Raw genomic sequence first — 14,920 nt, forward strand, 5'->3', positions numbered from 1 at the left:
TCTATTTTTTTAAGAATACTTTGAAGATTCAACCTAAAAAGCCAGACAATAGGCAATTCAATAATGGGAAGCTACCGTATTTTGACGACTATAAGGCGCACTTAAACGTCTTTTTTTCCCCTCAAAATGTGAGGTGCGCCCTTTGGTGCGGTGCGCCCTATGTGTGTTGTAACTGCGACTTTTGAGACCACCTCATTGAGGAGATGATGAAAGAGTGGCTGAATGTAAGGAGACCAGGTGTTTTTTTTCCCACTCATCACCATCGCTGTTAATATGTAACTCCATGCGTGCCCATCTCACAGCTGATGTGAAAAACATGGGGAAACAAATTAAGGCTGTGCTCGCTGTTCAACCGCTCGACATCGGTGTGAACCGGACCCAGCAGGTGCAGCAGAAGCAGCGAGTTTACATGCAAAGTCAATGGTTGACGCGCGTATAGGTGCAGCAAAAGGTCCCGCAGTGCGTTTTGAGCAGCAGCCGCAGCGCGTCGGGAGCGTTTAAGCATCTGACGCACCGCCAACGTGCTGCTGCTGCTCGAGATGGAAAAATTGAAGTTTTGCTGCTGGACGCCCCGCATCAACCAATCAGAGAAGCTGATCTGGGAGCTGACAGCGAGACAGACACAGCGCTCTGATGACATGATATTAACGCAAATGAAAAAGGCTGGATGGATGAGAAGATGATGAAAGGCAGGTGTATGTGAGGAGACCAGGTGGTTTTTTCCACGCATCACCATCGCTGCGTGCCCATCTCACAGCCGATGTGAAAAAAAGGTGAATCAAATGAACGCTGTGCTTGCCGTTATCCCGGGGGGTCTGACAAAGGAACTTCAACCGCTCGACATCGGTGTGAAGCGGCCGTTCAAAGTAAGGCTGCGAGCGGCGTGGGAGCGATGGATGACAGACGGAGACCACAGTTTCAGGATAAGTGGAAGGCAGCGCCGGGCAAGTTACGCCACCGTTTGCGGATGGATTGTAGATGCTTGGACTAACGTGTCTGCTGGCTCTATTGTTCAAGCTTTCGCAAAAGCCGGCATTATTTCTGAGGAGCCGCGCTGCACGGAAAGTGACTGACAGCGAAGAAGGGGAAACTGTCATGTCTGATTTAGCGCAGCTGTTTAATTCAGAAACAGAGGATGATGACTTTGATGGGTTTGATTAATACTTTGTAATAAATACATGAATAAAGCACAAACATACTCAGTTTTGCTCCTGCTCTATTTTTCTACCTGAAAACTTAATTCAACAGCAGCCTCTGGGCGGGTCTCCTCCTCTTCACCGCGGCGGCTGGCAGGTGTTTTTTCATCTAAATAATCTAAATCTTGCAGCTATATTTGCTGTGATCAGGGGGAATAAAGTAGTTTTAATATGTTTTTAAGTGAGAAAGGCCACCTGAAAACTTAATTGCAGTCAGTTCATCCAGATTATCTATTTCTGTCGGAGGCGCTCAGACCCCCACATACCAGCGGTGCACCGACAGCAGAAATCCCTTCAACAGCAGCCTCACACGGCGGCTGGCAGGTGTTTTTCATCTAAATAATTTACAGTGCAGGCACCAGGATACCGGCAATAAAAGCGAACATATTCCATCGGCAGGTTTCAGGATTTTAAGTTAATTTAGGAGTAATCACAGCGCTGTGTCATCTGCGATGTGTCTGTCTCATGGCCAGCTCGCAGGTTTGATTAATACTTTGTAATAAATACATGAATAAAGCACAGTCATACTCAGTTTGGGCCCGCTGTATTTTTAAAATACGCAGTAGAGCTATTTAAACGTAGTGGAGGACATGAACCTGTATATAAAAAACGCGCCCTATAGTCCGGTGCGCCTTATGTGTGTGTTAAATACAGAAATGGGACACATAACTGAGACTGCGCCTTTTAGTACGGTGCGCCTTATGGTCGTGAAAATACGGTATATTAAAAGCTGTGATTACTAGTACTGATCATTTTTCTGCATGATATGCACCTTTGTCTGATGATCTTATAGCTTTAAAGGCCAAAGAAAAACAATACATCATTTGTATGTTTGCATAGAAAGATAAATTGTATCAGAACCAGAAACTACTCCCTTCATTTTCTTGCATGTAGTAGAAAAATTTTTAAACCTTTGTTAGGTTTACTCAAATGTAATATTAATTGCTGTGGGATGGAGAATATTATTAGACTGTAGATCCAGAAACCTTTAATAAGGGAACTAGTCGGTAAAACATGATGTAGTGTCGCTGGCTCTGTTCACACCTGGTGCTCACATTTGTCTTGCAGATAAGGGTAATAAATGGATAGGGCTGAATACAAAGGTGACTGCATCAAGACAGATTAAGGCTCTAGATCCGCGGTTCTCAAAGTGTGTGGCGCGACCCACTGGTAGGGAATTGAGACGTGACAGGTGGGGCGCGCCAAGTTCCGGTGTGTGTGTGTTGTGTGACTATAAATGTAGAACTTGTGAGAGCAAACTGTCCTTATAGCTGTATGTTGCCGCTTTTTAGACCAATCAAACCCACAAAGTAATCATTACTAGCCTACATGCAGTCTAATTAAAAGAACATTAGATATGAGAAACATTTCACCTGGAACTGAAGTGCCAAAATAATGATTGACGTGACGTCGGCATATTATTTGTAACAGAATAAACTTTCGCGCCCCGGTGTTGCCAACTCAGCGACTTTGTCGCTATATTTCAGACCCCTCCAGCGACTCTTTTTAAAAAAAGCGACTAGCGACAAATCTAGCGACTTTTGGAGACTCTTACGTGAAAGCACGTATCGTTCCTTTTCTTGTCCTCCAGCGGCAGGTGCTGCTGTGGGGCGCCTATCCAATCCCAACCCCGTTCTCCCCTGCTATCACAGGAGTCCCTCTCAGCGCTGCAGTAAGGGACACAGCATGTTTACCCTCAGCGTCCAGACTGCAAATAAAGCGCACATGCGCCGGGATTGACGGCGCAGGTTGATCATAAATAACTTAATTTGAAATATTTTATCTTAAATGAATAACGGCGTTTGATTCACACAGCCACATGTTCATGTTTCTGGTTTGGAGTGGAGAGGGAGTATCCACTGATCGGGCAGAGAGCTGTGTGCATTCTTCTTCCCTTTGCCACATCATATCTCTGTGAGATGGGCTTTTCAGCTGTTGCTTCACTGAAAACAAAATACAGATCTCAGCTGAACATTGAGCATGACTTGAGAGTGGCAGTATCAAGCCTGCATCCCCGTTTTGATAAACTGTGCAATGCAAAACAGGCTCATTGCAGCCACTAATGCAGGGATAAATAGACCTGTCTTGCCAGATGGATTTCACTTCTTTTCTTTTATTAACTGATTGCAGAGTGGCACTTTAATTTTTTCTATCTTTGAGCTTGATACAAATTTTGACACAGCTGCATTTTTATTTTCTTTATTTTTGAGCTTGCTGTTATTTGATGTAGATAGTTTGTATTTAGATACTACTTGTTACTTCAATAAAATTTGAACATTTTAAGATTGTTTCATATTTCATTAGCATTGTGTTGGGGCGATGGGGACAGGCGGGGCTTGAAAATTCCCCCTTGTCCAAAGTGGGGAATGACAGAAAAAGTTTGAGTACCACTGCTCTAGATCAACTTTCCAAGGTTCTTTCAGGCCATTGTGGCAGCATTCTTCCACATGTGATTGCACATTTGACCTCGGGAAACTAGTTGCCAACATTAAGAGGAGTTTTTTTTTTTTGTCTTTCATGATAAAAAGATTTTTCAAAAAGAAATCATAAAATAAGAAAACTTTTCCCTTATTGTTGAATTTTTGCAGCGGTCGTGAAATGTAGGGACGGTGAACACAAAGTCAAAGTTTTCAATCTCTCCTCATATATATTTTGGACATGAAACGCTAAATTGTCTTTGGTTAATGAACATTTTCATTTCTTCTCCATTTCAGTTCCAGAAGTCTTACCCAGAGGTGTACCAAAAGCGATTTCCCACTGAGGAAAGCAAAGCTGCTGTCATTCCTGAGAAACCCCCCCGGCTTAAACCTCATCTCATGTTTTTAAACCTCAAGAAACCGTTCCCACCTTTCCAGAGAAGCTGGAGTTTTAGGGCATGAAATGATGCCCTTTGTGCTTCACCCTTAAAACACATCTAAATCTCATTTACACAAGTGTAGCTGTAATTGAAGACTGCTGACAATTTTGGAACTTTTTTTAACATTATAGTTTTATTAGACACGTCAAAGTATGCACTACTGTTGGACTCAAAGCCTTTTTTTAATACCATAAAATAATCTCAGTTATAGCATATGAGCATTAACACATATCAACCTTTCAAACTATTAACATTTGAGTGGTGAACAGATCTTTCTTTGTTTTAAGGGAAATGTTTACTTTACACTTAAAGGTTTTAAGCTAGTCCTTTATGATTAAATTCATAAAAATCCTAATTTAGTGATCGACAAATGGAACAACAAGAGAGGAGAGCGCTTTTAATAAATGTAAAAGCGGCCTTCCACAGTACTTGTTACCCACATGTTCAACTACGGATTGACCAACTTAGAGTTGATTAAACTAACTTGGAAAAACTCAGAGTTTCCAACAAGGCTAAAGGCTAGATCACTTCAGAGTTAAGGATTTGAGTCTGTGTTTGTTAAGTCCGCTTATTAAAACGGGCCCCAGGATACTAAGATATGTGATTGATGACACTAAAGCATTATTTTGTTAGAGTGTTTTTAAGAAGATTTAAAATCAGAAAATTTGAGTGTGGTAGCCACCTCCAAACCCAAAGAGGGCAGCACTAAGACTGACAACACAGATAATTTAAACGGATAAAATGCAACAGGAACATTCAGAGGGAAATGTTAATAATTTATTACAGACCTGCACGTGTAAAGAGATGTTTTGTAAAGAAATTTAACAATAATGCAGAGTTTACCTTGGAAACTTTCTGCCCTCAAATATCACCCACATTCACCTCAGTTATGTTCTTGTTCTTCCAATATTCCAGCTGTTTTATTATCCAGAAGGATATCTGAGATCGAAGATCCATTTGACATAGTCCCATAAGAAAGGTTAATCCATTTTAGCTTTACAGTAGTAAAAAGTCAGACTTAATTTCTCTAATGCTCATCGTCAACATCCATATTTGCTTTCAAGACTTCCATAACTTCCAAGGAAATTTGGGGTCTGTAGTTTAAATATAAATACCTGCTTTTAAAAAAAAAGACTGATTGCTAAATATGTCTATTATACTTCATTATACTTTCAAGATTATCTCACTTTAAAATTTAAAAAAACTTAATGCATTTCACCTAAAACTTTAATTAAAACTTATCTTAAAACATTAGAGTTACTAGTATTTCACATTGATTAGAAATTTTGTTAATGTTCTGAATCAGAAAGATGCATCAATAAAACTGAACTTCCTAATATTTGAAAGGTATTGAAAGGTAAGATTTGATTCTACCTCCTATTTTAGTATTAATTAAACACCTAAAGCCTCACTAAGATGATTTCCTGTTACATATCAGATTTTTTTATCTATATTTTTATTGAGTGGATCTAATTTGGCTCTGCACTTTTATGAGTTGGACTAAGACAGTGCAGAGATGCTTCTTAAGTCAAAATGTTAGTGAATAATAATGATGTGTTAAGGCAGCTTGTGTACTAATCTTGAATTATGTAATTGTTTGCCCAATGGAAACGTATCTAAGGATTCCGGAGAAAGGGAATCAAGTTCGGACATCCCTGCTTACTTAAAACAGAACCATCATTGGATGGAAAGTGAAATTTAACCACTTGAATCAACTTACACTGTCTTACTGACTTACACTATATATGTATAGTTGGCATCTCTGTATGACTGCACTGCAGAGACTACATTTCATGTTTTTATCTTGATGGTTATGTCCGGTATATAAGTATTAGTTTCTTGAATGGTACATATATCAGCTTTTTTCTTAGATGCTGTTACCAGTTTAATCTCTTATCTGCTGTCCTCTAATGTCAATCGGGTTTCTCTTCAGCTAATTTAGACTTGAAATGTTTTATAAATGTTAGTATGTGGATTTGTATTAAATAATCATTACTGCTGGAATAACTGTTACAGTTAAAATGCTGCTCAGCGTGGTCGAAAAACCCACTGGATGAAAGTAAATTTCATTTCTAATTTCCCTAATAAACTATTTTATAATACAATGCTGTGCTCATTTAAATGTTTTTCAATTTTATCTATGGGGGTGATACAGAATGCTACCAAGATATCTGAACTGCTGTTCTTTGCTGTGATGATCTCAGTTCATCTGTTGTTGATGCACAGGATACATTTGAATTAATGGATGTGAAATGATATTGGAGATGGGGTACAGTTTATAAATATATATACATATGTCTACATATGTATGTATACATATATATATATATATATATATATATATATATATACATGTATATATAGTAATAGCATGAAAAGAATGACATGGTAATAAATCTGACCTTTTGTTTCAATGATATCACAGTTTGCTGCTTTTTTACATGTTACCAGTAATAAAAATCAATATATTTTAACTCCACTACACTCAATGCAAAATACTAATTAGATGCTATTCTCAATAGTGTTTTTACCATATAAAGTATTCTTTTTTATTTATTAATATTGCAGCAATATACAACACGTCATCTTAAGACACTTTACAGTCAGTTCAATCGAGTCATACACTCAGATTTGTTAAATGTTTTCTATATAAGGAACCATGCTGACTACATAGAGTCAGTAACTTTGAAAGATTTGCTCCTCCTGGATGAGAATGTAGTGACAGTATTCGCTGGCATTGTGCCACTGACTCTACAGCGATTCCTCACACTAAGCATGTAGGCAGCAATAGTAAAGAAAAACTTCCCTTTAACAGGAAACTACAGCAGAACCAGGTTTAGTGTAAGCAGCTTTCTACAGAGGCTGACAGGTCAAGAGGAATGAAGCAGACATAAACATTGATCCATAAAAACTTTATAAAATGTAACACTAAGCTAGTACCATAGGCTTTGTCTTGGAAAGAAAAGTTAAGCAGGTAAACTCTGAGCTGGTTTTCATGTGAGAGGGGATGAAAGAGCACATGGAGTTGGTCCCCTTAAAGGCAAAGCCTACAGCTAGCTACATATTTGAGAGAAACATGACTAAGCACTGAAAAACAGGTCCAACAATATAATCTATAACTGAAGTTGTTGATGGCAGTGGTCAAGCTTCTGGCACCTCCCAGGGTACTGTCGTCAATTAAAAAGGAATGTCCTAAAAGTGGACAGGGTGTCTGCCTCATGGACTAAAACTGGTACTTGGGTCCACAGGATAGGAGCCTAATAACTAAAAAACCTGCCTCTAATTCTGCTTGTAGAAGATCTAGAGACCATTAGTGAACCTGCAGATTGAGAGTGAAATGTTCGGTTAGGGTTAGGCTTAGGGGAATGTTAGTGTAACAAAGAAAAATGGTGGACCTTTTATTTAGACCATCATACACGAGTAGGTTATTAAATTATATTCTGGATTTAACATAATAGAATTGTCTCAAAATATTACAATCATCTTTTAAAATTAATATACATCACTGTGAACACCAGACAGTTAAAAGCGACAGCTGAGAAAGATGCTTTGGGTGCTAATAAGTGAGCGTTCTGATCCTCTGAATGAGAGCTTGCCTACTGATTACCTTCCAGTGGTTTTCATAAAGTATCACTTCTCTCCACAATCAGGTCCATTGCTGTGTGTACAGATTGACCTGTCTGAGTTCATAGAAGAAATATCAGTCTTGAGACCTAGACAAATAGAAGAAAAATTTTTTACAAATAACAAGAGACAAGTTTCAGATGTTGTTGCTTAACATGTGTTTCTACTAAGAAAATTCAATAAAGGTGCATTTTTTACCAACTTTTTAGGGGGTGATGATTGCTAGTTATAGTAGCAATATTTAAGACTAATGGCTCTGGAAGTTATCATCCCATAAAGAGATGCTTTAAAAACTACCTAATGAAAAGTGGTAACTAATCTGTAGTCCTTATTTTACCTCAGGCTTTATCAGTGTTTTGTATCCTAGTCAATTTGTGCACAGATAGTGCCATAAGTACTCTATTCAAGGTGATGGGAATTAGTTGATTTCTCAGCTGTGGAGTGAAGGAGGGGGAATTAACTCCATCATCAGGGACCTCTTTAGCCTTTGTAGCCATGACTGCAAAGCTTGACCTGAATACAAATCAGACTATTGCCTTTCAGATATCAAGACTGTAACACTGGCATCAGATCCTGCCCAGCATTGTATTCAGAGCCACTCAACACATTTTTTCCTGATACTGAGAGGCAATCTTTTGAAAACTGACCTGAAGGTACTAGGAAAAAAAGCATTAGATGCTGAGACAATCAAGACCTTTTAAACCATATGATCAATTCTATTTAATGAGTTCTATTACTTTGGAATGCATTTTTATTGTGATTTTCCTGGATACACAGTGCAATATAGCATTGTCCATTAATGCTTAAGTATCTTGTTTTTCTTTTTTTTGTCTTTGCATCTTGATTCCTAACAGGTAATGCATTTTTGATTGCACATGGAGAGAAAAACAAATTCAAATGATTTCTTTCTGCTCTGCACTCAGATCTATTATTTAACTATCAGGGTTGCGTGAAGCCAGGAAACATTTTTTGGTAGTATGTCTCTTTGACTCAGACCACGCTCACCAGTTGGGAAAGACCATGCTGCTACCCTAATGCTTTTCTGGGAACAAATGTGTTGCAGTGGTAATTGGTTTTTCACTCTGCAAGGATTGTGTCTGGCCCGCTTGTTGCTAGATCACAGCGACCTTCAAGACACACGAGAGTGGGAAAAAGTTATCCTATTGTCAAGCGCAGCAATATTTCATGGCTAAGGCTAACATAATAGATCACATTTATGGATTTGCTACAAACACATGATAAATAAATAAAACTCCGTATTTGATCTCCTTTCTTACTATGGGAAGAAAACCCCCACCGAGCAGAATTAGGAATCGTTTTCAAGGTCTCATATTATGTAAAATACACTTTATAAACATTTTTTAACAGTCCTTTTTGTCCTGAGCCTGTGATTGAGGTTCAAAAATGAGAAGAAACCTTTCCTCTTTCTTACTGCTTTCACCACCTCTAAGTTAATGAGTGCACAAAAGGCTCTATGTCAAAATCCTGCCCCAGGTAACATCATTTGGGGAACCCCCACCCTCCAACCCCATCTGAACCCACCCTCCAGCAGGCGCCATCTTTCTGCTCACTGACATGGAGCGCTCAAACAGATGTGTTTAAGCTAAGCACAGTGGCTGCTCTGTTAATGCCTGCATCACCGAAAGGAAAGTCTTTTTTTAGGTCATTCATCTGAGCCCCTGAAGACTCAATGGATGGATTTTATTTTAGATGCAAATCTACTTGCAAAACCATGGGAGGCTTTGCATCTGTGTGCTGAGCATCTCAGAGGATTGCTTTCACAATCGGTGCTAACACAGACATCCACCGATCAATCGGCAGTGTTCGGAAATCGGCACATTTTTACATGATCAGCCTACAGCAGCCATCAGCCATCATGAAGACCATTGACGAAATTTTGATTTCAGAAGGGGGGGGCGCTAATAGGAGTGTTGGCCTAGTGGTTAGAGCAGTGCGCTTGTGCTATGAGAAGGTTGCAAGTACCCGGTTCGATCCCCACAGCCTCCATTTTGGGTTCCTGAGCACAACCCCTAACCCCACACTACTCCCGGACGACACACAATGGCAGGCCACTGCTCCACCTGGGGAACGGGTTACATGCGGAGATAAATTTCTCCAATGTGAGATCAATAAAGTTCTCTTATTATTTTTTAATATAATTAACTTCAGCATGTTTGACAGCCAATCACAGGCACGATTCAGTGACACAACAGATGTTTGTAAACAAGAGTGACACTGTCACTCCTGAGAAGTGAAAGCCAATCACACAAGAAAAGACGGAGGGCCAATCAGTAGCTTTTGAGCGGTCTAAACTCAGGGAAGTGGGCTTCAGTTTGATCTGCAGTTTTGGTCCAGATGCTGGACGAATGTCTGTGTACTGTAGCGTAACATTGGTTTTGGACAGAAAAAAGTGCAGGGGACCAAAAATGGACGTTTGAAAAAGTGCAGAGGACATGTCCCCCCAAAAATTACGTCCATGATATTTGTTTTGGTAAGAGTGCCCAAACCGGTGATTAAATCAACCAGACAATAGAGGTAAGATGAGACAGCAGATCATTCTGCTGGGGAAACAGAACAGCTGGCCATTCTTCTAACTACTGGAGGTAGAATATTGACAGCGGGGGATCAATGGAGCCTGTCGGGCAGACAGAGTGAAGGAGAAAAGGCGAATGCTGGCAAGTCTATGCGGTGGAGGTAGGACCACAAAACAGTCCTTCTAGGGCTAAATTTAAATTTTTAAAAGCCACATAAAAACCTTTGAAGAGCATCCTTTTTCAACATTTTTTTCTCTATCTTTCATTTCAATTAAAAAAAGCTTATCCCCAATGCCCCCTTCCCTAAACTGGCAGTCGATTTGTGAAACTTTATCCTCTCTACTAAATAAGTGCATCTAGAAGAACAATGAAACTAGTAAAGTTGAATACTGAAGAGGTATGATTAGTTACAAACAATAGGTGGGACCATAGGAATACAGATCTAAGTACCTTGACAGTTAATTGATTCCCCTGGAGCTCATTTGGCTACTGGGTATTTAAGGGGACTGTGTTCCTGAGGAAGGTGAAATCTGATCTTCCTTCCAACAAACTTACTGTTCTTCTCTTGTCTAGAGTTGGAGATCCTGAAGTGTTTCCCCGTTCCTGATTACAGTTTTGTGTCTTAGAACTGCCTTGCTTTTCATTTTCAGACTCATTTTAATCTGTCTCCTGGCTCGTGATTGGGACTGGCTTAGTCAACTCTACGGTGGCCCCGAAGCGTAAACACAGGCTGAATGGAAGATGGAAAGAGGAATAAATTATGCCTACAAACCAAGGGGGAAAAACACTAAAGACCAAGCATAATGTACAGAAAACATATCGCACTAAAACTATGGGGAATGAAAGGGAATGAACTCATGCAAAAAATTTAACTTGTCTAACCTGGAAAATGCCAGATTGGTACGTGTAGTTCAATTTGAATTCTACTCAGTATTATTCTAGAAAGGCCCCTGAGCAAAGCGTTCACAAAAGGGAAGGACATTCAGTTAAATTTTTCAAGCTGATTTAGTAAATCCCCAAGTGGCACCTGCCTCCTTTGTCGAAAGTTTAGCCAATTGCTGTAGCAGCTGTGACAAATCACATGTGCTCATATGTTGTAGGTTTTTAACTCGCCATCGGTATGTGGTGTCTATTTTTCACACGCCTATTCCAAAAAATGTTTTCCTGGTACCTTGGATGACAGCACATCTCTCCATTTAGAGTTCAACAGTCAGGTCCAGGCTCCAAAACACCAGCGAGGAATTTTTTTGTCATTGTCACCAAGTTTTACAGCAGTAATGCCCAGCTTAATTCAAAATGAATGAATAAATCCTTCCTTTTTGACCCACACAGAGCACAGCTCATTAACTGTCTAATGCAAAAAAACAGAATTGACCTGCTGTGACCGAGAACGTAGGTTAAAAATCAAAGAAAACACTCTTCCTAATTGGTTCTGATTTGGACATGCTGTGAACCACCTCTGTCTTAACTGCTCATGTATCCTGTCATAATTACAAAAGTGCAAACATTCCCAGCATGGTGTCAACCTGCTTAAAAAATGCAACACACCTCGTTTTCACATTAATCATGAGTGCATCAACCAGAGGGGTACAATGAGTGCAGGCTTTAGAATGTCTACTGAATATAAATGTAAACAACAACTTTTTTGTTGCAACAGAATATAACTTTGAAAATGCTACCAAGGTTAAACGTGATAAAGAAAAAAAAAAAGAAAAAATATGCTCAAAAATGTATAAACTTGCATAATGCACTTTAAAGATTTTTGGAAGAACATGAAAGTAAAGTTTTATATTCTCTGCATGAATATGGCCTGAGGGTTCAGGTTGACCTCTGAAGTATACCTACATCTTTTCCAAGGTTGTTTTCCAGGTCATACTTTCTTTCCTTAACTCTAGTTCTTGCAGTAAAAACACATCCTAATATGCCTAAAGGTTAAATGTTATCTTTTGAATCTCTTGGTTAATAAGTTTTTAGTAGTTTTCAAATCACTTTTAATCAACAAATGCAAATGAAAATAGTTTATTTGCAGTTCTATATCTCTCTAATGGTGCTCAGGATCATTGTAGGAGCTGAGTACTTTATGTAGGAAGTAAAAGCTGGGGTTGTGGACAGATCAACTAATCAAAGAAAATAAATACAAAAACATTAATTGACTTACCCATTTCAATCTGAAAAAACTCACAGAGAGAAAAGACTATTTGAAGATATTTATTGATACAATTACTTGGTCTTGGGCGCTCAGACCTCGCCAGGAAACGTAGCGATGCATTTGGATAGAACAGGAGCAAAGAATAGGGCTGTTTCCCCCCAGGCCTGAAACTGGTGGTGGATTGAAGATAGATGAAGTTGGTCAGTCTGTAGACTGGTTAGCGAGATGGTATGCTGAGCTTTATGGGGAGATCCAGTAGATTGTGTGAGCTGATAGTAGAGCTTCACTCAGGGACCTGGAAGATGGAAGTCCATTTGGATAACACAGGTTGAAAGAACCTGTCTATGATGAGCAAGCATGAAGCGACAGTGGAGAGGAAAAACTCCCCATAGGGATGAAACCTCTGGCAGAACCAGGCTCAACATGGCGGTCTTCTGCCAGACCGGTTTAATTGAGATGGAGAATGCAGTCCGGGAGTAATGATCTCTGATGAAGTTTTAGCTACGATGGTGGAGGAGGGGCTGCAGGTGGGTTGAAACGGGGTCATCTGAACGAAGTCACACAGCGCAACCACCGGCTGCGCACTAAGTAGCAGACGAGTTGCAGATCGGAGGCCTTTTAAGATGAACTTTGGATGCTGATTGGCTTTCGTGGAGGTGTGGTTCAAAGCTGATTGGCTGTGTCGTAGATGGATGAAGGCGAGTAATCAGTTTATTCAGTTGAACTTCCGCCTAGGCTCCATAACTGTATTCTCCAAACTGGTGACTCAGTTTGGGCTATGCTGCTATCCTTTCCCTGATTTAAAACCATAAAACATCAATCTGACCCAGTCCATTGCAATGGGTTTCCAACCTAAAAAAATACTTAAAGTGAGTAACATGAAACATTAAGGCTACAAAAGAAGTGACAGCAAGAAATAATCCCCGTAAGTTGATTTTTTCACCTATATTGTTTCTAAAATACGGACATTGTCACTTTTGCACGGTCACAAATAAAAACAGTGTCAGAAGTGAATTAGGGCTGTTAGTACAAAAGTTAATTTGTGCTATTATAATTTTCATGATATTAGCGAAACATTTTTTAAATAGGTCTTTAGAGATCCACCAAGCCCCTTTAAAATGTAATTTTTTTTTAACAAAAAATCTTGTCAGTGTTTTCTGGAGCAAAATTATGTTTGTGTTCTCATAACGTTGATGTTATTAAGGTGTAGAGGTGTTCCAAAGATCTAAAAAAAAAATTTAAGGGTAAAAGGAAGAATCAGTGATGCTACATACATTGGTTATATCCAGAGAATAGACATACCACTGTTCTCCTTTTCCCCCTAAAGAACAAACTTTCCAATCTGGCTCCTTGTGATAATGCATCTGCAGACAGCACCACTGTTCGTTCTTCCTGGACCAACTTCACTCTCCATCAACGTCAATTAGATAACAGCCAATTCAGTGGAAATGGCCCTGCACTGTCTGTACGTCTGCACATCGAGCAACATCTTTGTTTTTGGATGAGCGACTGAAAGAGTGCTATTTTTTCTGGCAGTTGGACTCAAACGTGTTTTTTGTTTTTTTTTCCTCTCTCATCCTCTTGAAGGATGGAGTGGATGAAGGCTTTGTGATGATCTCAAGGTGTCATTGTAAAATTAGAAATAATTTTTCCTCTCTGTGAGAAAGAAATTGGGGTATTATGCATTAGACATGCACTTTATATATTCCTTGGTGAGTGTGTTTTCCTGGTAAAAGAAGTTTATTAGATTTGATGAAAGGATACTTATGAATCATTTGTGGTATCTTCTCACTATGTTTTTCTTTAGTAGTGCACCAAAGCATTCATGTCCACCTAGAAAGCTTTTTCAAATCTCACACTTTTTGTTTCGTAAGAGTTGTTTTTCACTCAGCATGATGTCTGTTTCACTTGAGCTTGTGTAATAAGGGCATTCAATCATGAGCACAGGCAGCAAATCCAGGCTCAGCTTTCTGCAGCAGTTTTCTTCCACAGAGGTAAAAGCACCGAGGAGAATAACTGGCAACCTTCACAGAAACGCTGGCTGCCTGTCACTGTGTAGACTGCAGATAACAGGACTCAAGCAGAAATGTGCATATATATATATATATATATATATATATATATATATATATATATATATATATTTTTTATTTTTAATTTTTTTATTTTTTTTGTGTACACCGAGTGTTTACAAAACTAAATAATTATGTTGCTTACGGTTTCCAACAGTGAAACTTGCAGCTTTCAACAGGGAAGTCAATATTACCATTTCAAGTGCAGCACTGATCATCATGTAAACAGTTTAGAAGAAAAGGGTAACCAGTTTTAATTAAAAATAAAGGTGCAAATGTGCATTGATATGGAATGGTTCAGTGCAGTGCAAAAATAAATGTGGTGCAAAATGCAGTTTAACACAGTCGTGTCCTATTTAAAAGAATAATAGATGTTTCCGCTATGTTGGTGGTGCAAAATAATGTTGCAAGTGTGATGCAGAGTACAGTTTAGAGTTTAATAGTTCAAAAGTATCATGGCAGCAGGGGAAAGCTGTTGCAGAATCTGC

General features: G+C 39.1%; 1 protein-coding gene across 1 annotated transcript in view; it reads left to right on the plus strand.

Moving 5' to 3' along the window:
- Nucleotides 1-4,251, plus strand: part of depdc1b (DEP domain containing 1B) — a 31,392-nt gene extending 27,141 nt beyond the window's left edge. Inside the window, exon 11 of the mRNA XM_038289172.1 lies at nt 3,911-4,251. Coding sequence (XP_038145100.1) covers nt 3,911-4,075 — 165 coding nt within the window. The 3' untranslated portion in view covers nt 4,076-4,251. The remainder of the gene's footprint in view (nt 1-3,910) is intronic.
- Nucleotides 4,252-14,920: the final 10,669 nt, after the last annotated feature.

The sequence above is a fragment of the Cyprinodon tularosa genome, unplaced genomic scaffold (genome assembly GCF_016077235.1).
Source record: "Cyprinodon tularosa strain WSP-4 unplaced genomic scaffold, ASM1607723v1 ctg107, whole genome shotgun sequence".
Lineage (NCBI taxonomy): Eukaryota > Metazoa > Chordata > Actinopteri > Cyprinodontiformes > Cyprinodontidae > Cyprinodon > Cyprinodon tularosa.